Source organism: Cibotium barometz, chromosome 5 (assembly GCF_041138505.1).
Source record: "Cibotium barometz isolate CiBa-2024 chromosome 5, ASM4113850v1, whole genome shotgun sequence".
Taxonomy (NCBI): domain Eukaryota; kingdom Viridiplantae; phylum Streptophyta; class Polypodiopsida; order Cyatheales; family Cibotiaceae; genus Cibotium; species Cibotium barometz.
Genome location: NC_141050.1, coordinates 26,408,862 through 26,436,091, shown reverse-complemented (window position 1 = coordinate 26,436,091; position 27,230 = coordinate 26,408,862). Strand labels below are relative to the sequence as shown.

Genomic DNA, 27,230 nt, shown 5'->3' with positions numbered 1-27,230 from the left:
TTCAACTTACCCTAATATTATTACGTTTAAAAAAACATGTGGCATGTGACTTGTATTAAGAATATAACTCAAATAGCATAGCAAGGCCACTTTCATTTTCTTTAAAATTCTAGTTATATTACTTTTATAAGTAGTCTCTTATAATATATATAGAAGCATGAGCCAAATCCTTGAATATTTGTTGCTTAATTCAACACATAAATTGTATATTAAAATACATGGCATGTGACTTGAATCAAGAATACAACTTAGATAATGTAACATGATTCTAATTAGATTTTTATTGTCAAATATAATACATGTAATAGTAATCTCTTATAGTATGTACAAATATGAGGCAAAACCTACTATTTTTGTTGGTCGTATTGAGACTTTGTAGAGTATGTTCTCTTGATATATCGACCCTTTTGTTTTCTCTTCAACAATAGCAATATACTCACATATACCATCTAGAAAGAGATGGTTTCTCAACCAACATAGTTATAAGTCTTGACTTGGTTAGATACACAATGTCTAACAAATTTTTCACTTATCCTTCATGGTAATAACATTGAAAAAACCATAATGAAAAGATAAAAGATATGAGAATTAATGACCTATGACTCTTTGTTGTGAAAGGAGAAACCATGTTTTAAGGCTGCTTCCCAAGAAGCCTCCAAGCGATATGCAGGGATTTCTTCAATGAAGTCATTGTGGCGCCATCCTTCCAGTGCATGCACTATGGCCGCTACATAGCAAGCCCTTACCACATACCTTGGCATTACATCCTGCAAGAAAAGGTACATCGATATTTACTTCTTTTGATGATTTAGACCGAGTGTTTTGGTAATTGTATATCTATCGTTTGATTTATGGAGAGTATTGAGAAGTTATACAAAGCTCAACATCTCAAGAGAAAATAATAGACATATATTAGCATGTGTAATATCTAGTTATATGCAACCTTCTAATAACAAAAATCCCAAGATTGAATGTATTTGAGGCAAAGAACACTTTAGATATTTCTTTACACAATTCAAATCAAAGGGATGATGATATGCCAAAACACCCTTCGAATTTCAAAACAAAAGTAAAATGTTCAATGAATTATTTTTAAAAGTAAAGGTGAACCTTGATGTGTTGGATATCAATTCTCCACCTCATATTATATTATCCAAGAATTAGCTAGCTCATGTTTGTATGGCCCCCATTATAAGAAGTAGCCATGGTTGAGTAACTCGAGCACCCAATAAGGTGACTTATGAGGTTAGATGGTTTAGAGACAATTTAGATTAGATTTGGCACATTTCCAAATAGGCTACATGTTACATTGCTCCGTTATCTCATGATGGTCCTCCACACATAGAGTTTCTTAGACACCCTACCATAACATTGTGTGGTCCAAATGAGGCCCAAGATGAGCCCAGATGGCCGTGGGAGGTGGGGAAATTACTACGTATTATCCAGTACGTCGTAATGGGTCGAGTCTACACCACAGACGGTGGCACTTGCGACTATGATCATAGACCTACATGGTCATATCACGGCTACTGTGCATATGTAGGCCTATAAAGATACATGGCCATTCCCTTCTCCACACAATTCATTAGTCATCACCATGAGTTTATTCCCTAGTTTCTACTAGCATACAACCTCCATTTTAGTAGTTCCGGATCATCCTTGAGTTATAAAGTTTTGTGATGTGAAAGATCTTTATGAGTGATCTCTTATATACACCACACATTGTATCCTCTTACATGCTGGTCATTAGAGTTGTGAGATATGCTATCACTACCAAATAACAAAACTTTCTTCCAAAAGAAAAAGGATATTACTAAGGACATTCTAACAAAAGTGTTCATATTAGGTTACCCTTTTTGGAGATTGTGGCTACAAATAGAATCGGTAAAGATGGTGATCATCAGAAGAAGCTACAGTGACCAAAGCGAAAGGGTAAGGAGGGCATGGTGGGATGATTTGCTTGGGGGTTTAGCATGCAATTTATAAAAAGGATATTGGCTAAAAATAAATAGTGGTCAGCATCTATTTAATTCCACCCATATTTACCTCACATGCGTTGATGGTTTTTGCATAATCAGGTAGCCTTAGCCCGGGGACACACTCGTAGCTGCAATCTCGTCTGCAAGCATGTAGAGGGAACACATTGAACGGGTAAAAATGAGTCCCCGAAGGCGCCCATCTCTGTTCTTCAGTCACTATTTCTTCACCCACGACCCAAACCTACAACATTATCAGGATTCCATAAGCGATAATACATTATCTAAATTATTCTTAATCCTTGAATTAAATGATAGCTGATATGATCTAACCTTGCAATCCTTTCCATCTTCATACTCGGTAGCATACGCAAGGTTATGTTGAAAGCCCGGGGAAACCTTCTCACGTAGATTCGTAAATTGATCCATTGAAGGTAGCAAAGCCTAGTGATCATCATCATGACGCAATAATTAATCTCCTCGTAGAGAAGTCAATGTACTGATAATATAGAAACTATTTCTCGATTAATCTCCTCGTTCAAAACTAAAGGAAATCGATTCTCAATTGAACCAAATTAACCTAGTGATAATTTAGCAACTAGTTCTTGATTAATATCTTCATGAAGAATAATTGTTAACGCAAGCTTCACAATATTGTAACATCATACCACAACTCTTATTCCTTGCTCACAGAGGTACGTAGCAATGGCTCGACCAACTCGCGAATCTGTTGGAGATAGGAAAATCTCATTCGACCCGAGTGCTATTATCTTCTTAACAATAATGGCTGCCGCTAAGGTTTCTCCAGTGACAATGGGTATGCTCAATGCTTTACTCCTTGTCATGAACTTCTCATGTAATCGGTCCTAACAATAGCAACACCGAAGTCTTCTGAATGTAATCGTCAATGGACCATTATTTTTTTTAAAATATCGTTTTGTCTTCAATGTGCTTAGAGAAAGCATTATTTTGTGTTAATTGGTTGCATTGTAAATAAAGAGAAGTTGTAAATCTACTCAATGGTGCAACACACCCTTTATGATAGTTTACATAGCTTAAATATAATAAGAATTGGTGCCATGGCTTTTTTAAAAAAATAAAGGGGTAAAAAAGACAAAAATAGGTATATAAGATTAATATACTAGAGGGTTGTTCATAAGACCAACCCTCTTTCCCACATATTTTAAAAAGCCCTTTTCAAGTATTTTTAAGTACCTTATTCAACAATCCTAAAGCAATGACTTTTGCACCAGCTTGTTGGGCTTGCAAAATACATTCTTCAATCCATCCACTAATCCTTGATTTCTCTGAGCTCATGTTATACTGTTGGACAAGTTGACATACACTAAATTATAATGAGGTAATTAAATATAAATCAAAGAAAAAACAGATTGTTAGTGCCGGACATGCATAATTTTGAGAAATTCTTAGTGTGACATTAAGTTGAACGAGTACATTATATTGAGAAGTGAAATCGATTAGAGATTTACTTGGAAGTTGAAACGTGGAATCACCCATGTTTGGAGTTCAAAGCTTTTGCCGATGAGGTGTGTAGCACCAATGAAAGGCTTTGCAAAAAGCCATGCCATCACCATTATAGGGAATGTTATTGGCCATAATGCCCATATATACCATTTTTTTGTGTAAGGTTGGGCAGCAAATGTTTGAAATCCAAATTGTAGGTGGAAAATTGATAGCAACTCCGTTGCATGTGTCACATACACACAATCAACTCTATTCTTATTCCCTATACAAGAAACTAGCAAATCAAGCTCTCAAAAGGTGCATACGCATGTGCACTAAAAAATCAAAACAATTACAAGTGGCTTCAAAGTTTACTTATTGTATTATACATTGGTCCTCCTAGCAGAGTTTTCCTTATTTCTACTTGCTATGTAATATAGGCACCTAAGATCATGTTCACATGGAACATTAACTGGTTACCAGTTGGTGGTTCAAAACTTGAATCCAAGCCTTTAATTCCCACTTAACTATTATATTAGTAACTAGATACCCATTGGATATACTCTTGTTTGGACTCATGTGAAATAGTTCATATCAAAACTAGAACCAAGTCTATTTGTCACCTACACCAAGGCATTATTGTTTGTATTATTATCCTCTTACATAAAACTAACTAAACATATAAAATGTAAATATTGAAAAGCATCACTTAAGATTCTTCAACACATACACCTACCTATGAGTATTTTCTTACACGCCATAAAATATCAATGTAACTTTTAGAAATGAAGAATATAAATAAAATCATCAAGCGAGTTTGAGATAAGATGGTTTTACTTTATCTTAGAGCTCACTTAAATTTTAAAAAAAATCCTCATATTGAGAAGGGAAGGAAAAAATCCTCCTTCGTTATTTCATAGAATAGTTCTAATCAGATAAAGTATAAAGTAAATCTCTGTTCAAAATTACCATCTGCTCTTGAACCCATGCCGAGAAGATTCACATGAGAAAGTTTCTCAAATAGTAACTTTAAGAAAGAGCTACTAATACTTAGTCTACCTTGTGGTTTATATGACCAAAAGTAGGACTAAAATCCAAAGGATGTAACTACCACATACTTTTTTTTAATTTAATAGAAGGTATAAAGTCTTACCTTTTCTTATCATTCTATGCAGTTGATAAGATGTTGCATCAAAAGTTCCATACATGTAATCATAAAGAGGCATAAAGAGTGAGAAATTTGTGTGCACCTTCATATGGTGCAAGGAATGGAACCTGAAAAAATCAAAATATTTAGTCATCCTAGTTTTCTCTTGGAAAATGCAAGTTTATAACGTTTATTTTCCTTTTTAAAAATCCTATTTCAAAAACAACAAAATTTTCTACTATGAACATTAAGATATGCTTGTTTTGAAATCTTTTTTAATGTATATATTTACAAAATTATTTATAGTATCCTTGATGAGCTAGACTCTTACGTAGGGCTGTAGATGATGTATTTCAAGAGCGGTATGCTATCGAAAACCCATATTGGGATGAACTCAAAATTGCAATGTCCCCATGCATTCATGAAGTCTATAAACAATATGTAGATGTAGAATAATGCAAAAGAGGCACATCTTAGAACAATTAGAATTCCAAGAACTGCCCCAAAAAGTGCATTGTAGAACATATGCTCCAACATGGGGTGATTACTAGCTGCATTAAAAATAAAACATGTGAGTCAAAATTAGATGAAATTACAACAAGAGATTAGAAAAGAGAGACCAAAACTTCACATAAACAATATGTTATAGAATAGACTCTCTAGCATGGGTGATGGAAAAAAGCATAGAAAACATAGCATACAAAACATATAATCAAATAGAATTTCAACAACATGAGATTCAAAAAAGAAGTACCACTAGATGGAAAATGGAAATATGGATGTATGTTTCAACAAATAATTTTTTCTTATCATATAGTTGTATTTTTAAATATTTGGTCAAGAGAATGTCCATTAAGAGTTGTATCTAATTAGATTATATATCAAAATGTCCATTAAGAGTTATAATCAGATAATATATCAGAATGTTGGTTGGATAGCAAACTTGTGTGAAGCAAGAAGACTTTAAACCTAAAATCCTTGTGATTACTCTTTGGCCTCGAGCTTAGGAGCTTATTTTGATTGTTTAATAGTGGGCATCTTGGGCATTGGGTTTTCTATTTAGTATATAAGTACCAATTGAGAAATTTAAGATGGGTGGTAGAGATAGTGGGCTAAAGATGTGGACTACATATGATCCAAATGAGGGAACCAAAGTCCAACAACCATGGCTTAAACCCACACCAGTCCCACGATCTCTTGTTTGTGAGAATGATGCATAAAGGCCAATTATGCTAGCTTTTGTCCACTAATTTTACACATGCACAAACACAAACTAATGACTTATTCACACATGATGCATAATTATATAAGTGATTATGATAGCACTCGTCCACACATAAAGGATTTTGCTAGATAGCCATCCATATACACATGCATGCACACAAATGAATGACTTAGATAGCTTTGAAACCAAGTCTGATAACTTAGAAAGAAGAAAAAAACCAAATTATAGACCTAAACATAAGTTTAAAAGCTAGAAGCAATGGACTCACAAGTGATGGGTTGTGTGACAAAGGAGGAGTGGTGATGGCAGTGATAACGAGTGAAGAGATAATGGTGATGAAGGGCCCGATGAGCCCAATAGTATATCCATTCGATGGGCCCCACATGCATGAGGAAAGCTAGAGCCACTCCCCTCCCATTCCATGCCGGAAGATTTGTTGACAAGCTTGCCGGAGCTAAAGCTTGAATAACCCATGCCAAGATAACAGTATTAAAAATTGCATTCTCCCTGTTCAAACACTTGTAAAGCAATGAATAGTTAGGACATAATTAACATTTGATATATGTATTACTAGTGCTAAAACATTGTGATACTTAAAAATGATGCTTACACTCTCGGGGGGTGCACTACTAGAAAACCCTAGGTATCACATGCCTTCAAGAGGTATTTTAAAAACCCCTTAACTAAATTTTCCCCACAATAAAACAACCCCTCTTTACTTATGAACTAAATGATTTTTTTCTAAAATTGAATTAAGAAACCCCTCATGTTAATATAATTGTGTTAATTTTTCTCAATGTATCTAATTAAAAAACCCCTCCTGTTGAACTCACGTGGTACACTAATATTTTTTGAGTTGAACCCCCTGAGCTTACACTCCAAACTCATTACTAGCTAAAAAACATCATATATTTTTAATCCTAGCTAGTGCTAAAAACAAACTGACACTTGTAATTTTTATAGTAGCCAAACTCATTACTAGCTAAAAAACATCATATATTTTTAATCCTTATAACTAGTGCTAAAACAAACTGACACTTGTAATTTTTATAGTAGCTAAAATTCAAAAAACAAACCATTGAAGTTTTACCTTGCCTTGAAGAAAACTAATGTTAATTTAGCTTCTTGAGGTTGTAAAACCGACAAGTCATAGGATATTTATCAAGGAAACTTAGCTACCAATAGTTTTAGTTCTAGTTGGTTCATGCCTACACATCTAGTAATAGGAAGTTAAATAACATTTTTTATTCTCGAGTTGCATTAGTGGCGGTGGGTGATGACTATCTTTATGTGTATCCTATCTGTGTTACATTAATTAGAATAGTTTTAGTTCTAGTTGGTTCATGCCTACACATCTAGCAATAGGAATTTAGATGACATTTTTTAATCTGGAGTTGCATTAGTGGCAGGATGGATGATGACTATCTTTATGTGTGTATCCTATTCGTGTTACATTAATTAGCACCCACCAACATTATAATAGGTGCCGACTAACATAAGCTCTGTTCTTTTTTTCAGTTGTACGTGCTCCATGTGTTGCTGTCCATCATGTAGCCCCTACACATCTAACCCGAGTCCTCATCATGAAAACCTTAGAGAAAACAATAAAAGACTAAAAAATGAATGTCCAACCCTCCCACGAACGAGGCGCCATTGACAGCACACGATCACCTTAGGGCTGAGAACATACGCAGACCCGCTTTCTCGCCAACCACTACGGCCCCTACGCACAACCTCCCATCTACGCCTCACACAACGCTGCACCAAGTTATTTGCTTTGGTCTCTCAAAGAGAGAGCATGTGGGAGAGTAGTCTACCATGTGTTTGTGTTAAGCCCGAGAGAGAGAGAGAGAGAGAGAGAGAGAGAGGGCATGTAGCGGTGCATGCGGGAAATAGAAAATGAGAGACATTCGACAATTTGCTTTTGCTGCAAGAGAGACATTTAACCCTCTATGACCAGATCACCTCAGGTCGCCTAAATGGATTAGAGAGTCTGAACCCTCTGTACCTATCTTAAGTACCGTAATTCGTACCTACTAAAAACACTCTGTAACAACAACAACAACACACACACAGATAGAGGTCACTCTGCACAGAGAGAAGAAAGAAGGCATGAGACAGAGAGGAGAGGTCGTTGCAACTCCTTAGAACCTACCCAAAACCCTAATATGAGAGAGAGAGAGAGAGAGAGAGAGAGAGAGAGAGAGAGAGAGAGAGAGAGAGACGTCCCTCTATGTTGTGGCTTGCTTTGCCGAAAAAGAAGAGGCATGGTACGAGACCGGGGCTTGGTGGCATGCAAATGCACAGCGAGACGAACTAACGTAGGACCTTAGTAAACCCTTCTAGCATTGTGAAGCTTCGTGAAATGAGCGTTTATTAGTTAGTTAATAACATGAGATGAAAGCATGGAATGCTATTGTGACACTATCATTACCAGCCAGCCTCATGGTCGATTTGTTCGAACTTGATGCCCTTATTTTGAATCTGGTACTTTCTTGAGATTAAAGGCAGGCGTGAGGCAGTGCACCATATCTGAAAAAGAAGATATCTAACGGCGGACAGCGCTAGGATATGAACATAACTGTTGCTTAGCATGGTCACTCCGTGATGCGCAGTCACTTGATAAGCTTTCACTGCGACTGCGAGGAAGATCAGATACTGCGCACAACAAAGTTTACCCAGCAGGTCGATTACAGATACTTTGAACTGTGCTGTTTGATATGATTAACTGTATCCGCATTAACCTTTTAATTAACATAGATGCGAGCATAAAAAGCCAGTAGTCGTGAGACAAACCTTCCAGTTTCCCAAACGTTCCCATGGAAAGGTATATAGCACACCACGAGGGCTGGCCATTTTTACGTTGAAGTCGGGAAGATTTCCTACTAATGTGGACTGCTGATCCTGCTTGCATATGATATTAACTGTAATGAAAGTGTATGCTGAGCATTGCTAACTCTACACTGTTCTATGCACTTGAGCAGTGGCTATTTATAGCTTTACTATTGATTCATCATTAATTTTTCATAACAAATCACCAAAATCACCCACTTTCTAAGGGCTTTTTCTCACGGGCAAATGCACTAATTGCAACTGGGTCGTTGGAAAAAGCCTACGTGTGCCAAAATATTTTGGCACAGTAAGGGACCATGGTTGATTTTGATGCGCCACGGAGTCTCCGACTGGTTGCAAGGTTGGAGGATGATTAAATGCAGAATTTAAATGCAAGAAGCCAAAGCCATCCAAGCTCTTTTAAGTGAACACACAGGAAAACTAGATCGCCACTTCAACCTGATGTAATCTTGGCACCAATGGGATTATGGGAACATGAAGTAGCTAGGCACCTTGAATGTAGATCCACAATGAAATAGCTACGCACACTGATTGCATATAGACAAGAGGATTGAATGCATATACACAATGAAATAGCTACGCACACTGAATGCATATAGAGTCTAGACAAGAGGATCGGATGAATGGATCTTGGATACTTTGAAAAAAACCAGTTTAGTGTAGTTTGTACCTTTATATTTTGAAAAATACTTTCAAATTTAAAACTTGAAGGTATAAATACCTTCACTTTAAAACTTGAAAGTACAAATACTTTCAAATTCAAATTTTGAGAAGTTATAGAAAAAAAAACTTTGAGATTTCAAGATTTTTTTTATAAATAATTTTACAATTTTTAGATAAAGGTTTTCCATTATTTTTAGATAAAAGTTTTCCATTTTTTTGGAAAAATATTTTTTTTTGCTATCACTGATGGATAGATATGTGAGGAAAGGGCCTAATATGGGCCTGTTCACACGAGATAGAGGGAGGCCAACTGGTCGTCCCACTGGAGGTCCTATTAACAGTTCACCCCAGCTGTTGTTTAACACGGGTGGTCCATTGGTGCACGTACTGAGGTCGTCCCACTGGAGGTCCTATTAACAGTTCACCCCAGCTGGTGTTTAACACGGGTGGTCCATTGGTGCATGTACTGAACTCCAGGTTGAAATGGGTGCTCTCGTGTGAATAGCTCCTATCAAAGTGATTGAGTGTTTGGCGCACATGCATTGTCCCCGAAAAATCTGATTTTAATTTGACCCTTTAGAAAGAAAAAAAAACGTGCAACCCGTATTTGAATTTGGACATGCATTTGCCAATTTTGCTTGATGGGACGAAAGCAACCTGCGAACTATATATATAATGGCGCTTTCAATATTTACACAAGTAGATTTTATTCTTGTTAATTTCAAAAAAATCCTTAAGAATATCAAGGTATCGTAGCCCAAAAATCTCATTTCGGGATATTATTGAGGAGGAAAATTTCTCAAGGACAAAAAAATTCAGAATTTTGTGGTGATAATTTTGGTGATTTGATATGAAAAATGGTGTCTCTGTCCGCAGCAAAAGCCAAGTTTGCGAACAGCTTCGAGAGTTGTTAAAAAGTGAACTTGCAAGGCCGCTGCAGCTTGATGTGTGTGCGAGCGATCAAGGTGCCCCATGGATAACGGAGAGAAGCTATTGCGAGATTCAATAATGCTCCAGGAGGTGCCTCCTGGCCACCTCCTGGCCACAAAACCACCAACCACACCAACAAAAGGCACACTCAACCCTCCATCTCACACCCCACCTCTCTTTAATGAGTATAGCTATAATATCCCTCTTTGGACCCCCCCCCCCCCAAAAAAAAAGGAATAAAAGATAAAAGCTCCTCTCAAATCCTTTTTTTTTGAAGGGTAAATATATATAATATTAACAAAGGTATCACCTTACAAAAAGTTTTCTTACAGTTCTTCTCTTAGAAACAATAGATTTTAAAGCCAAAGGAATCTTTATATATATATATATATATATATATCAAAAAACATTACATCATATCAGACTTACAACAACTGCTAATTTATCCTTCAAAATCTATTAAGTAAGTTACAAATCAGATCCCATCTATCATCCTCAAATACAAAAGAGATTTTTTCCCAAGATATTTGATATCCAAGCAGAATGTAGGCTTTAACCATAGCTTCAGTGGTGCAACCTGTGGTGGGTGTCGGTTTCTCGAACACATCCCTTTTCTTGGACCAGATTTTGACTATGGGTCTAGTGCAAGATGGGTTCTCAACAAAGGCAACAAAAGTGTAGTTTATCTGCTTCGCCTTCTTGTACCATCTCTTAGTTTTAGGTCCAAACTTGTCTAGTTTAGACTCCAACTTCAACTTTGCAAGGCTCTAAAAGCAAATACACCACACAGTTAGGCAAGCCCAGTATGAATGAAGGTCTCTCCCATAGGAAAAGATCAAGTGATGGTTGTCTAGATGGCCTAAATCATCTGAACTAGCTCCACCCCATTCAACTTGTTAACCAAACATATGGACCAACACATACATATACATTTATATATCAACCCATTCACATCAATTCCTGTGTCACAAGCCTTCTAAAATACAATACAGTTCCTGGAATTCCAGATCTCCCACAAACAACAAAACCTCACTATATTAAAAATCAAATCAACATGTCCAACATTGACTGTCCATCTCCCTAATAAACAGTCCCCCATTGCCCATGTACCCCTAAGTTACTATAAATCCATTTTCCAATCTTGGTCCAAGCACTCCTAATGTGGCAAGGCAATCCCAAAATGCATGCTTTCCATTTTCCAATCTTGGTCCAAGCACTCCTAATGTGGCAAGGCAATCCCAAAATGCATGCTTTCCATTTTCCAAAGCAGTCATGCATATAGGACAGCATCCCACTGGTAAAATTCCTCTCTGTATCAACTTTGATCCAATAGGCAAGGCTCCCATGCACACTCTCCATAGAAAGACCCGAGATTTTATAGGCATTTCAATCTCCCATATTGGCTTCCATTTCATTCTCCAGCAACTAGAACTCCAACTCACTCTCCAATTTTTATTACAATAAATAACATTATCCGCACTCTTTCTCGATGCTTTGTACAGAGCCTTGGTTGCACCACTGTCTAGTTTAGACCCAATCCCTTAACCAACAAGACTCATCCACAGCTGTGGAGGTCTATCGTTTCTGTACCTCATCCAATACATATCTAACAAGTTGCCCTTCCCTATAAGACAAGCCAAGTTCCACTTCCAGCTACTTAGGCTCCTTCCACCCAACTGATACAACATCCCAACAATCAGAAAACCTTCTCAAGCATTTGTTGTTCAAAATTTTGGCTATTCTAGGATCTTGCAGAGAAAGGGAGGATTAAACTTATGAGTCCACCAGATCCCTGAACATAGTAGAGAATTTCCTAAAGCCCTACCACATCCATCCCACACCATTAATTCTAAAACCTCTTTCCATTTGGTTCAAAGCATCCTGCAAAAGGAAGACCCTGTAATCTTAAGAGGGGCATAAGAGAAGAGTTTATCTTTCCATCCTAGGCCTTGCCAAATACCTTCAAAATAGATAGCTAAACAATCCACTAACTCTTTTAGCATCCTTGTCCAAATCTCCTTTTGCTGAAGACACTTGGGTAGAAACAAAGCCAACCTAGCAATTGTGTGAGAGGGAAGATGAAGAATACCAAGGCCTCTTTAACTTTTAGGCAGACTAAGTCTGTCCCAACCCAGCCAGGCTATAGCCTTTTTATTGGAACTAGCATTCCTCCATACAAAGTCTTTTATAGGTTTTACAATCCTCTACCAATGTCCTTTTCCAAAATCCAACACTGGGCACAAGAACATAATATAGGCATCCAATACTGTGTTACATATAGCCACCCTATCATGGAAAGGAACTCTGATGCCTTCCCATTTCTTTAGTTTCAAATGGAATCTATCCAATTCCCAATCTGTTAACTGTTTGTTGGCCACCTCAACCCCAAAAGGGACACCTAAATATCTAACAATTTGTCGCCTCTATTGTTAACAACCTCACAGCCCCATCTTTCTAAGTCAAAATCATTATCCTCAGAGAGGCTTATTAATTTAGACTTATGGATATTATATTTGGATCCAAAGGCATCATCAAACTCCTGTATGATGCTTAAAGCTAGTCTGACATTATCATTATCAACCCTCATAAGAGTAATGAGTCATCTGCAAAGCATTTAATAACCAGTTGTTCCCCATTACTCAACTTTAGCCCAATTACCCTCCCCTCAGCAAAGGCATGTTCTAAAGACACAATCAAAGGGTGAGAAGCAATAGCAAATATTAGAGGAGCAGGGGACAACCTTGTCTAACTGACCTGTTTCAAATCCCTGAACCACCCTCCCATTCAGCAACAACTTGGAATTTCCTCCCAAAGTAAGGGTGTATATACAAGAGGCCAGTATGAATCAAAACCCCATTTTTTACATTACTCTAGCCACAAATGACCAATGTACCCTGTAAGCCTTCTCCAAATCAAGTTGCATAAGGATGCATTTCTGCTTAGTTCTCAGAGCCAAACCTCTCCCCAACATAGCAGCATAGATATTTCATATATAGACCTTCCTTTTATAAAGCCATGTTGTTTCTTAGATATGATCTCTTGAAGAGTAGGAGTGATCCTGATGGCAATGATTTTAGCCAATATTTTATATATAAGAGTCAACAATGTAATAGACCTCCAATGATTAAATCTATCACAAGCATTTTGTTTAGGAATGAGTTTCACCAACCCTTCCTTCAAATCCTTATCCAAATTTCCTGTCCTGAATGCTTCTCTGCAAATTCTCCATACAAATTCCTTTAATGATGGCTAGAAGAAGGCAATGAAGAACTGAATAGATAGTCCATCTGATCCAAATGATTTCTCTCTTCCCAGATTTAGAAGGGCATCCCAGCATTCATATAACTCAATATTTCTCTCCAACCATTTTGCCCTATCAGGATCCAATCTCCTGTGCTAATTTGTTCTGGCAATTTGGCCTCAGCTTGGAACCTTCTGGTTGAATAATCTTCTTTGAGACTGAGAGTTGAACCTAGAAACTCCACCCATTTTTTGGCTCTATTAACCTCATCCCCTCTATCTCCAGACCACTTTCATCTAGGACCCAACCCATAACCTCCTTAACCCTCATCCCCTCAGTTAGCTTAAACAGATACCCATCTGGCTTCCTTTTGTTATTAAAAGTTTTCCATTTGTATCTAATTTCCTCTCTCTTGATGCATTTCTCATGTTCACTCCTCAACCCAGCTATATGGACACAAGAAGAAGATGATCGACTAGTTGGGGAAGAGCCACAAGGGAAAGGCCTTGTGAGAACAATGGACGTAGCATTACGTGAGAAAATCAATAAATTTTGCATCTTAAACTCACATGCTATGGAGAAATGGATCGAGAGATATAACTTGGTGAAGACAAAGGGACCAAGCTCGTTTGAGTTTTAGAAGGAGTCGAACAACCCCCACTACCCAATAGAACTTGCACTTCTTCTAGACTTTCCTTCTAATAAATGGCTTGAGCAAACGATATTACAAGCTAAACGCAATGGTGAATCAATAAGTGATGAGGAGGAGGAGGAGCTTGCATATGGTTGTGATTTCCATGTATGTGAGTTAGAGATATCTACGCATTGTCTTTTTATGTTGTGCTTTCGTGAATTTATACAATAAAAGTAATTATTTATGTTGTGCTTTCGTGAATTTATACAATAAAAGTACTTATTTATTGTGCTTGCAGTATCGTAATCTTGGGGCAATTTGGTCACGCGGACGTCACTTTCGAGTAGAAGGAATAGATAAAAATAGAACAACATTTGATTGTGGTGTGAAGGCTAATTTCATGCAAGAAAGTCGTTCAAGTGCAAGTGATGGCGATTCTGAAGTAGGCATGCTAGATTATTGTGGAACAATCTAAGATATTATCAAGGTTGGATTCAGAAAGTTTGATATGTTCATTTTTTATGTGAAATGGTTCAAGTTGGTAACTCAAGGGGCGCAAGTAACTGTACACAAAGACAAGTGTAGATTTCTTCAAGTAGACCGCACAAAGATATGGACTGACCAAAGGGACACATTTGTGCTACCAAAGCACTATGAGCAAGTCATCTTTGTGGAAGACTCGACAGATCATAAATGGTTGTTTGTGATTCAAATAAATCCACATGGAAAATAAATATTTGAAGAGGTGAAAATAGCAGTTGACTGTTTGCCAGATGCTGAGGAACTCCCCCAGATCATGTGATGGTTGAGCATACACCACTAGCACCTATTGAACAGCAAGAAGAACAAGAAGAAGACATACTAGTTGAGGAAGTAGGTGAGGCTCACACGGGATTAGGATCGGATGAAGTTGTACTCATTGAGCAAATACATCTTGAACGAGAAACAGACATTAGAGATAATCCAGAAGAAGAAGAGACGCAAGCTGAGTATGATCATGATGCATCGACAACTCTCATGCTAGAGCTAGAAGAGGATGATGACATGGATGAATTACCTTCTACTACTACAAGACAAGTGGTTCCACCAATTGACAACAATGATGGAGTTTTTCTAGAAATAGATTTATTTGGAGCCATGGATCTCATTGAGGACGAGCAAGTTGATGATGAACTTTAATTTCATTGTAAAATGGAGCACTTTCTTGATTGCACCACCTTAGTGATGAGGAGGAGGAGCTAGCATTATTTCTCCTTTAAAGAGAGAGATGGAAGTTATACCCTCCTCTCTCCCTCGGCTCCCCCCCCCTCTCTCTCTCTCTCTCTCTCTCTCTCTCTCTCTCTCTCTCTCTCTCTCTCTCTCTCATAGACACATATGCTTGCAAAGAGGTAGAGAGAGAAGGCTAAAACACACCCCAGGATGGAAACTAGCAAATATTATATATAAATTCATTTTTTTTAAAGAAAAATTTTGACTGTTATTTAGACATTTATTCCGACGACTTTTTCCATGCTTATTTCAACGCATTTTTCCACGCATATCTTTGACGCCTATTTCGATGCACATATCGATGATGCGACCAAGTGTGGAAACTAACCGTCAAAAAACAATGATTCTCTTATAGTGTTGACTAAAAAAGACCTTATCTAATCTGGAGGATGACCCAAAATACTGCAAACTAAAATTAGTGTGCCCAAGATCTGAACCCCAATCACCCATCCCTTAGGCCCAATCCCCCTCTCAGTCCTTCCCACTTCATCTTCTCTTAACCCATCAAAACAATGCTCCCCCCACACCTATCCCTCTGTTTCTCAACCATATTAAAGTCCCCCCATAAATATGCAATGACCCTATCCATTCCCATATCCCACTTCTCACTTTATGATTATGAGCCCCATAAGTGTTTATTATCCAAATCCTCTTCCCTTCTAGAACTAACTCAAATTTAGGAATTTTGGGAAATATGCACAATTTTGGGACAATTCTTTGTTAGATCCAATACAATGTTTACTGTGCGATATGCAAGATTTATTATTGGATGTTCTCAACAAGCATTCTTTGTTGTTAGATCCAATACAATGTTTACTATACGATATGCAAGATTTATTATTGGATGTTCTCAACAAGCATTTGAATAATGCGATATGATTTGTATACTATTGTACATTTGTAACAAGTGTATATGATGTTGGTGGTGGGATGTAAATTTGCCTGCACACACACACACACATGCACACCAGGAATTAAGCTTGTTATATCACATAGCCTCCAGCAGTTGACCATCAAACACAGAAACTTTAACAAAGAAAGGATATTCAATGTAACTTTAAGTTGTAAGAAAGTCTAGGTGATAGAATTAAAAAGATCACCATCTGTATTGAATCAAAATTCTTGAACAATGGGTGAACCATAAATCTAAAAGCTTAAGAAAGCCTTACAATCTGAATAATGATCGAACTATGAGTTTGGTAGCTTCATACAACATTGCTAAAAGATTACGAAGCTAGTTGCCCATATGCTAACAAATCATTCTTGCTCAACTGCACTGACATGTTGATTCAATTGATTCTGTTTGGCCTTCAGTATTATAGCCTTTGGAATCTTGATTTTCTCTGGAAGTCGTCCACCCTTGGGCTTCCATGCCCAAATGATGCAGCTAGTATCTTCCCAGCGCTGAGGATCATTTATGTTCTCTCGCCAATACTTGTTCCAGCAATCCTTATAAACCTCCACATCACTTGCATTCTTCTTCTTTGAAATTGGTGCCCAATATTGTATCTGAACTTGTAGGTAGTTTATCGAGTTGTTGTTTTGATCAACATCACTTGTTGTCACTCCCAACCATATTGGGTAATTTGCATCACAAGGTTGTACAAGTGCAAAATCTCCTTTAGACACATCAAGAGTCGGGTTGAACTCTTCAGCAGGTTTGTTGCGCATTGGACCACAATAATGGTCCTCATTTACATCAAACCCTTCATCTACATTATCCTCCACTTGAAGGTTAAGAGGCTCAGCTTTTTTGCATACACTCCTTGGCCAAAAGTCATAAAATCCAATGTCTTCCCTTGCACTAGGGGTTTGCATGTTTAGCATAAGATTCTCCCAATAGGCAAGGACCGGATTGATCCACTTAGCATAATCACTTTGGTCTCCTTTCTCTTGCAAGTGCTCTTTCCACCAATTGACATGTTTTTTTAAGCCCTCCACAACCTTCTCATTTTCCTTAACATACTCAAAGGGTGGCAATACTTTTGGAAAACCTTCAGGAAGCTTGGGTCCTCCCTCGTCATTTCTCTTCCATAACTCTATACCGCTTTCTGGTAACCAATCAACATTTTTGGGATGTACTTTGTATTGCATCAAAGGTATTCCATCACTCATATAAAACCTGAATTGCAATGGCTTTGAATGTCCAATCAAGCTATCGGCTCCATCATGTAAGCATCCCTTGACAAAGCCTTTGAAGTCTGCCACCTTTTGTAGGAGAAAGGGTGCTGGATGCATGCTAACACACTCATTAAAGATCTTCATCAAATGTGGAAATGTGAAAATGGTTTGTTTCCTTAACTTCTCAGAGAAGCGACTGAACAATGCATCAATATCTTCATGAGTATGACCAACCATAAGAAAACCAAGCTGCACCATGTCAAACACTCCTCGTGCAACCAATAGGGATAGATAGGCAAATACATAACGGTTCTTATTTTCAGAACCACAATTGTCAAGTTGCAACAACAACGTCCTTGGCAATCTCTTAAAAAATGTCCTTGAATTTGATGGCATTAAACTTGACGCATTTCCATTGCCCCTATCTTGCACATGTGTGTTAGTATGAAAGACTGACTGCATATGTGAAGAACAATTTTCCTCTATATCCACATTTGTTTCTGTCTCTGCATCTGCATCCTCAATGCTCTGCTTGCAATATGCATTTCTCTCCTTCAGTACTTCCATATGCTGATACAGGGCCATAGTAGACAAAACACAATCAAAAAGATCTGTTCGTGGTTCAGCATCTGAGTTTTGTGAGCTCAAGTCACCATACATGTGTTGCTCTCCTCTTTCTAAGTTTCTTAAACATTTTGAGAGAGATGAAATTGTGAAGTTGGGATCACTTGGCCATAACCCCAAGGCAAAGTGACCATAAGCTGTTTGTCCATGTCCATGAGTGAGCATTCCTGTTAAGGATACTGGAAGCCTCTCAACCCCATTGAGAGATTTAGGAACTGGTTTAATTTGTGGTATGGCAGTCTTGCTCTGGTCCATCTTATCATGTATAATACACAAATACCTGTTTGGGTTCATTTCGGAAGAGCTCCTCCAAGCATAGTATAGATTTCTACAACTCATTTGTTTCAACATGTGTGCCCTTCTTTGTGCCATGTATCTGGCACGCTCCTCTTGATTTTTTGTTGATTCCAACTTGACCTTGATTGCCGTACAAATGTCGCATTTTGAGAAGGTGCTAGTTTTTGATAAACTAACTGTCTTGAACTCTGTGTTCCACAATCTTGAGAATGATGGTTGTGACAGTGGCCGGTATTCGAACGAGACAAGTGTGTCATTCACTTCACGCAATATGCCCACCTGTTTGTACATTGTTGGTAGAACACGTTGGGTCTCGCGGGCTCCATGCATAGTTGTCCTTGACCTATGTGGCATTTGATCGGCATTATTATCTATGAAGCCCTGTATGATTGATTTTGCCATCTCAACATGTGTCATGCCCTTCCGTATTATCCCACTGTTGCCATGACTGACATTACATGCACCATTCAAGAACTTCTTTCTGAGCCTATAGAACGTTGACTTACCGATGCCATGCATTACATACCATGCTTTACTACAAACCTTCTTCCCATCAAATGTGAACTCAAAGCACTCGTCATCTTGACCTTGTCTATAGGCCATGCCCATGCAATCTAGTACAAATGTGTATCGTGTACTATAGCTCTGTCCCCAAAAGTGTACCCTAGCTTGCATGATTTTGGATCTATCTCCAATTTGACAACATCGGTTCTCGCAACAATCAATGGTTGCGACGTTGTGAATGTTTGCAACATCACATTTTTTGCCAGCTCCATGGGTTTTATCGTAATTTTTCATTACCCTTACCCTATGGACATAGCTCCTTTTCTTATTTGTCCCTTCAATGATATCATAGTCAGTGATCATGGCATCATGGTGTTTGTCATCAGAACTATCGCCATCATTGCCCTCTACATCATCATCCTCTTTTTCATCACTTGAATTGTTTAGGCTGTCAATATTTTTTTGCATGAAGTGATCTTGAATACCCTCATCAATAGAAGAAGATTCTGTGTCCTTCACTAATGGTTCACCATTCTCAAATGTGAGTTGCCTGATCGGCCAACTAACCAAATTCAAACCTGAAACACAAGTTGAACTTGGATGCAAAGATCCTTCTACAATGACACCCAAGCTACTCTCCCCTAGTTCTCTACAATTTATAGCCTCGTATGGGTGGACCAGCAATACTACTCCATTGCCAAGTTTTGTAGATCTGTTGTCATCCCAGAGGATGACACTTTTCTCTTTCCAGCTCTCCCTATCTATAAAGTGATCTTCTTGATCAACAAGAAGTTTCGCAAAATTATCCTCTTTGGTATTAGTAATGTCTCTGTCCATAACAAGGTTGACCAATGGCCATTTGATGATGCTTCCAACTGCTTGAGACATTGTTCTTGCATCCATTGTGGCAAATGGAATGAGAAATGTGTCATCAAAGCTTTGTTGAACATGTATTGCTGCACATGTCTCACCAATGAATTGAAAACCACATGTTTGAGATGCATCAATAGAATGAATAACCCCGCGTGCCTTCCTTGCAGAACCATCAATGAGAAACACTGAAGCACCTTGTTTTAGACCCTCCAATCCCTGAAAAAATCAAAATCTCAATAAGAAAGACTGAAGCGATGTTTTTGCGGTAGTACACAAAACTATAAATGTAATTCAATCTCAACATGAGTTCAGGCTCCAACCAAAGTTTGAATCTCACCTATCAATGCTAATTTGCTAAGAGGGAAGCTAGGATAATCCAATAGAACAAGTGGGGTGTGGGTGAAGATGGGTATATAACCAAAAGTGAAAGTAACTATAATCAAAAGACCTGGGACCTGGGCCTGTGGGCTTGGGCTTGGGGAATGAGCCATTGTGCATTATATAGATTTTAGTTGAATTTTTAATCGCAAAGTTTATAAGTATATTTGGGTGTATGAGAAAAATAGGAAAGAAAATAAAAAATCTCAAGTTCAAGGTCAAGTTCAAGGCTCGAACTTGAGTTGGAGCCTTGTCTATTACACAAGTAAGTAAGAATAGAGAGGGAAGCTAGGATAATCCAATAGAACAAGTGGGGTGTGGGTGAAGATGGGTATATAACCAAAAGTGAAAGTAACTATACTCATGGGACCTGGGGCTTGGGCTTGGGGAATGAGCCATTGTGCATTATATAGATTTTAGTTGAATTTTTAATCGCATAGTTTATAAGTATATTTGGGTGTATGAGAAAAATAGGAAAGAAAACAAAAAATCTCAAGGTCAAGGTCAAGTTCAAGGCTCGAACTTGAGTTGGAGCCTTGTCTATTACACAAGTAAGTAAGAATAGAGAGGGAAGCTAGGATAATCCAATAGAACAAGTGGGGTGTGGGTGAAGATGGGTAACTAACCAAAAGTGAAAGTAACTATAATCAAAAGACCTGGGACCTGGGCTTGGGCTTGGGCTTGGGGAATGAGCCATTGTGCATTATATAGATTTTAGTTGAATTTTTAATCGCATAGTTTATTAGTATATTTGGGTGTATGAGAAAAATAGGAAAGAAAACAAAAAATCTCAAGGTCAAGGTCAAGTTCAAGGCTCGAACTTGAGTTGGAGCCTTGTCTATTACACAAGTAAGTAAGAATAGAGAGGGAAGCTAGGATAATCCAATAGAACAAGTGGGGTGTGGGTGAAGATGGGTATATAACCAAAAGTGAAAGTAACTATACTCATGGGACCTGGGGCTTGGGCTTGGGGAATGAGCCATTGTGCATTATATAGATTTTAGTTGAATTTTTAATCGCATAGTTTATAAGTATATTTGGGTGTATGAGAAAAATAGGAAAGAAAACAAAAAATCTCAAGGTCAAGGTCAAGCTCAAGGCTCGAACTTGAGTTGGAGCCTTGTCTATTACACAAGCAAGTAGGAATAGAGAGGGAAACTAGCCTAATCCCATAGAGCAAGTGGGGTGTGGATGAAGATGAGTATATAACCAAAAGTGATAGTGACTATTATCAAAAGACCTGGGACCTGGGGCCTGGGCCTGGGCTTGGGCTTGGGCTTGGGCTTGGGCTTGGGCTTGGGCTTGGGCTTGGGCTTGGGGAATGAAACCGAAACCGAAACACCTTTCTGCCGGGCCGTCCCGGCGCTCCTCCGTCAACGTCCTCCTCCTCCCCCCTTCCGCGTCGGCCCTCCTCCTCTCCCGGCGTCGGCGCACCGCCCCGCCCCCCCCCCCCCCTTCCTCCGGCGCACAGGCCCCCCCTCCTCCTCTCCCGGCGTCGGCGCACAGCCCCGCCCTTCCGCGTCGGCCCTCCTCCTCTCCCGGCGTCGGCGCACCGCCCTGCCCCCCCCCTTCCTCCGGCGCACAGGCCCGCCCACGGCCCCCTCTCTCCGACCCCTAAACTTTTTTCGCCTTCTCTCTCCGAAAAAACTTTTTTCGCCTTCTCGCAGAATCGACCGACCTTGCAAACTAACCCTGCGCACCCGCCTTCGCTCGCAGAAAGGAAAAACGGCCGACCTCGCGTTTCGCCCATACAAAAAACCTGCGCACCCTCGACCAAATCTCTCGCAGCAATACTCTCCGCTCCTTCTGTCTCTGCAGCGCTGCGTTTCAAGCGCGCCCTCTGCAGCCCTGCGTTTCAAGCGCACCTTGGAGCAGATCCAGCCCTGCGTTTCAAGCGCACCCCGGAGCAGACCTCTCGCAGCAATAGTCTCTGCAGCCCTGCGTTTCTAGCGGTTTCTTTTCCACGGATACCTCAAGCATCCGTCAAGATCAAGACTGTGCAACATCGGAGACTTCAGCAAGTAAGTCCTTCTTTAATTGATTGTCTACACTAATATAAACGCTTACTTGATTGCACGCTAAGTGTGTCATTTGTCGATCGTTGCTCGTCGTAGATGGTTTCCACCTCTTGCTGCTCTCTTTTGTATCTTCACATATGTCAAGAACCTGTAAAACTGATCCAAGATAGACTCCACAACTTGGATATAGACTCCACCTTAAGTTCGAGCCTCCTCTACATAGAACTTATGTGTTAATGCTCGACCTAGATTGAGACTTTGTTCTCCATACTAGTGCACCGGCCTTAAGGCTCGAACTTGAGTTTGAGCCTTTGCTCTCCATGCTAGTGTACCCCGCCCCAGCCTTAAGGCTCGAACTTGAGTTGGAGCCTTTGTTCTCCAATCTAGTGTACACCGGCCTTAAGGCTCGAACTTGAGTTGGAGCCTTGGCTCTCCCCAGCCTTAAGGCTCGAACTTGAGTTGGAGCCTTAGCTCTCCCCAGCCTTAAGGCTCGAACTTGAGTTGGAGCCTTGGCTCTCGCCAGCCTTAAGGCTCGAACTTGAGTTGGAGCCTTGGCTCTCCCCAGCCTTAAGGCTCGAACTTGAGTTGGAGCCTTGGCTCTCGTTGCTAGTGTACACCGGCCTTAAGGCTCGAACTTGAGTTGGAGCCTTGGCTCTCGATGCTAGTGTGCTTAAGGCTCGAACTTGAGTTGGAGCCTTGGCTCTCCCCAGCCTTAAGGCTCGAACTTGAGTTGGAGCCTTGGCTCTCGATGCTAGTGTGCTTAAGGCTCGAACTTGAGTTGGAGCCTTGGCTCTCCCCAGCCTTAAGGCTCGAACTTGAGTTGGAGCCTTGGCTCTCGATGCTAGTGTGCTTAAGGCTCGAACTTGAGTTCGAGCCTTGGCTCTCCCCAGCCTTAAGGCTCGAACTTGAGTTGGAGCCTTGGCTCTCGATGCTAGTGTGCTTAAGGCTCGAACTTGAGTTGGAGCCTTGGCTCTCCCCAGCCTTAAGGCTCGAACTTGAGTTGGAGCCTTGGCTCTCGATGCTAGTGTGCTTAAGGCTCGAACTTGAGTTCGAGCCTTGGCTCTCCCCAGCCTTAAGGCTCGAACTTGAGTTGGAGCCTTGGCTCTCGATGCTAGTGTGCTTAAGGCTCGAACTTGAGTTGGAGCCTTGGCTCTCCCCAGCCTTAAGGCTCGAACTTGAGTTGGAGCCTTGGCTCTCGATGCTAGTGTACACCGGCCTTAAGGCTCGAACTTGAGTTGGAGCCTTGGCTCTCGATGCTAGTGTACACCGGCCTTAAGGCTCGAACTTGAGTTGGAGCCTTGGCTCTCCCCAGCCTTAAGGCTCGAACTTGAGTTGGAGCCTTGGCTCTCGATGCTAGTGTACACCGGCCTTAAGGCTCGAACTTGAGTTGGAGCCTTGGCTCTCCCCAGCCTTAAGGCTCGAACTTGAGTTGGAGCCTTGGCTCTCGATGCTAGTGTACACCGGCCTTAAGGCTCGAACTTGAGTTGGAGCATTGGCTCTCGCTAGCCTTAAGGCTCGAACTTGAGTTGGAGCCTTGGCTCTCGATGCTAGTGTACACCGGCCTTAAGGCTCGAACTTGAGTTGGAGCCTTGGCTCTTGATGCTAGTGTGCTTAAGGCTCGAACTTGAGTTGGAGCCTTGGCTCTCCCCAGCCTTAAGGCTCGAACTTGAGTTGGAGCCTTGGCTCTCGATGCTAGTGTACACCGGCCTTAAGGCTCGAACTTGAGTTGGAGCCTTGGCTCTCGATGCTAGTGTACACCGGCCTTAAGGCTCGAACTTGAGTTGGAGCCTTGGCTCTCGATGCTAGTGTACACCGGCCTTAAGGCTCGAACTTGAGTTGTAGCCTTGGCTCTCGATGCTAGTGTACACCGGCCTTAAGGCTCGAACTTGAGTTGGAGCCTTGGCTCTCGATGCTAGTGTACACTGGCCTTAAGGCTCGAACTTGAGTTGGAGCCTTGGCTCTCCCCAGCCTTAAGGCTCGAACTTGAGTTGGAGCCTTGGCTCTCGATGCTAGTGTACACCGGCCTTAAGGCTCGAACTTGAGTTGTAGCCTTGGCTCTCGATGCTAGTGTACACCGGCCTTAAGGCTCGAACTTGAGTTGGAGCCTTGGCTCTCGATGCTAGTGTACACTGGCCTTAAGGCTCGAACTTGAGTTGGAGCCTTGGCTCTCCCCAGCCTTAAGGCTCGAACTTGAGTTGGAGCCTTGGCTCTCGATGCTAGTGTACACCGGCCTTAAGGCTCGAACTTGAGTTGGAGCCTTGGCTCTCGATGCTAGTGTACACCGGCCTTAAGGCTCGAACTTGAGTTGGAGCCTTGGCTCTCCCCAGCCTTAAGGCTCGAACTTGAGTTGGAGCCTTGGCTCTCGATGCTAGTGTACACCGGCCTTAAGGCTCGAACTTGAGTTGGAGCATTGGCTCTCGCCAGCCTTAAGGCTCGAACTTGAGTTGGAGCCTTGGCTCTCGATGCTAGTGTACACCGGCCTTAAGGCTCGAACTTGAGTTGGAGCCTTGGCTCTCCCCAGCCTTAAGGCTCGAACTTGAGTTGGAGCCTTGGCTCTCGATGCTAGTGTACACCGGCCTTAAGGCTCAAACTTGAGTTGGAGCATTGGCTCTCGCTAGCCTTAAGGCTCGAACTTGAGTTGGAGCCTTGGCTCTCGATGCTAGTGTACACCGGCCTTAAGGCTCGAACTTGAGTTGGAGCCTTGGCTCTCGCCAGCCTTAAGGCTCGAACTTGAGTTGGAGCCTTGGCTCTCGATGCTAGTGTACACCGGCCTTAAGGCTCGAACTTGAGTTGGAGCCTTGGCTCTCCCCAGCCTTAAGGCTCGAACTTGAGTTGGAGCCTTGGCTCTCGCCAGCCTTAAGGCTCGAACTTGAGTTGGAGCCTTGGCTCTCGATGCTAGTGTACACGGGCCTTAAGGCTCGAACTTGAGTTGGAGCCTTGGCTCTCGATGCTAGTGTACACTTGGCCTTAAGCCTCGAACTTCAGATTGAGCCTTTGTTCTCCATGCTAGTGTACTTTGGCTTTAAGGCTCGAACTTGAGTTTGAGCCTTTGCTCTCCATGCTAGTGCACCCCGGCCCCTTAAGGCTCGAACTTCAGATTGAGCCTTTGTTCTCCGTGCTAGTGTACTCTGGCTTTAAGGCTCGAACTTGAGTTTGAGTCTTTGCTCTCCATGCTAGTGCACCCCGGCTCCTTAAGGCTCGAACTTCAGATTGAGCCTTTGCTCTCCATGCTAGTGCATCCCGGTCCCTTAAGGCTCGAACTCCAGTTTGAGCCTTTGCTCTCCATGCTAGTGCATCCCGGTCCCTTAAGGCTCGAACTTCAGATTGAGCCTTTGATCTCCATGCTAGTGCACCGCAGCTCCTTAAGGCTCGAACTTCAGATTGAGCCTTTGCTCTCCATGCTAATGCACCCCGGCCCCTTAAGGCTTGAACTTAAGTTTGAGCCTTTGCTCTCCATGCTAGTGCACCTCGGCCTTAAGGCTCGAACTTGAGTTGGAGCCTTTGTTCTCCATGCTAGTGTACACCGGCTTTAAGGCTCGAACTAGAGTTGGAGCCTTGGCTCTCGATGCTAGTGTACACTGGCCTTAAGGCTCGAACTTCAGATTGAGCCTTTGTTCTCCATGCTACTGTACTCTGGCCTCTTAAGACTCCAACTTAAGTTCAAGTCTCCCATACATGGAACTTCGCCTTAAGGCTCAAACTTGAGTTTGAGCCTTGTCTCTCTATGCTAGCGTACCCCTAGCATATGAGTACACAACTTGGATCTAGGCTCCAAGTCGAGCTTCTGTATAGATTAAGTAAATGCAAGTGAGGCTCTTGCTATTCAAGATAACTTTTTGTAGCATGCATTAAGTTTTTTAAGTTTGATAGGTTTTGATTTGATATGTAGCATTTAAATCCATTTTTTTCTAAGGTTTTGAAACTTTTTTTTTTGTTTCACAGGAATGGAAGCTAGCAGAGCGCCCGCTACCTCGCAACCACATGGTGCACCAATCTTTACTCTAGATGCTCTCGAAACAACAACTCAAGCTAAAAGTGTCACTCCTAGAATTAAGGTGGATAAAACCTTCGAATTGAGTAACAAAGAAGGAGTAAAATGGTTTGTGGATAGCTACGATGCTAGTGCAAACTTCAAAGGAGTCCTCCATTTGTTTTTGTCTCAAGGTGATACATCATATGGAGATATGGGGATTGTGGTAGGCGCTAAGGATGATGTGGATGCAAGAGCAAATCCATGCTTCACATGCACTGTATTGCCAGAAGGAGAAACTACAAAAGCAAATAAGTTTTGCTTATCATTGGAAACTTTTCACCCAGCAGACATGACTGGCAGTAAACTAGGAAAGGACAATTGTATTGTAAAGTTAGGATTGAAGATCATTGACTTTTCCAATCAAGAAGACTCAGGGGTGGATAATGTGGAGGACCTGGTGAAAGCAGTGAGGCATGCAAAGAAGGCTTTGGATTCACGAAAAAAGTCCATACCTGAAAAGGAGACAACAACCACTCAAGTTAGGAAAATTGTGGAGAAAAAAGGCACGGCCATAGTGAAGAGTGCACTTGAAGCATCTACAAATGCTGGTGCAACTTCTTCAAAACATAAAAAGGAGGGTGACAAAATAAAAGTCCTTGATGTAAGCACAATAGCAGCTGAAGACATGGCAGGCTCTCAGGTGCAAGAAGAGGAGCAAGCCCTTGCAAAGAAGAGAAAGGCAAAGCACTCCACAAAGGTTCAGGAAATCTCTTTAAAGAGGCAAAGGACAAAACCAGCAAGTGGTTCAAAGGAGATAGATGCGTCCGAGGACGAGCTAATGGAGGTTGAGACTCTAAACAAGGGCAGCAATGCAATTATCTCATTAGAAATAAAGAAGGGATATTATCCCTTTGGTCTAAATGAGGTCTTCAGCATTGATGTGATGAAATGTTATCCTGCTCCTTCAAACTATGTGTATAGAAGGTTAAATAAGGATTGGGTTCGTATTTTGACCCAAGACTTTATTGAGGACCCAAAGC

At 40.8% G+C, this 27,230-nt stretch overlaps 1 protein-coding gene across 1 annotated transcript; it reads right to left on the bottom strand.

The window, feature by feature from the left end:
* Window positions 1-263: 263 nt before the first annotated feature.
* LOC147638300 (very-long-chain aldehyde decarbonylase GL1-4-like) lies at window positions 264-8,807 on the bottom strand. The gene is made up of 11 exons (XM_086798212.1): window positions 8,609-8,807; window positions 8,247-8,470; window positions 6,081-6,319; window positions 4,919-5,138; window positions 4,594-4,715; window positions 3,467-3,723; window positions 3,192-3,299; window positions 2,645-2,842; window positions 2,310-2,420; window positions 2,047-2,220; window positions 264-767 (listed from the first exon to the last, which is right to left on the bottom strand). The coding sequence occupies exons 1-11, from the start codon at window positions 8,666-8,668 to the stop codon at window positions 597-599; spliced, it is 1,884 nt and encodes a 627-aa protein (XP_086654338.1). The 5' UTR covers window positions 8,669-8,807; the 3' UTR covers window positions 264-596.
* Window positions 8,808-27,230: the final 18,423 nt, after the last annotated feature.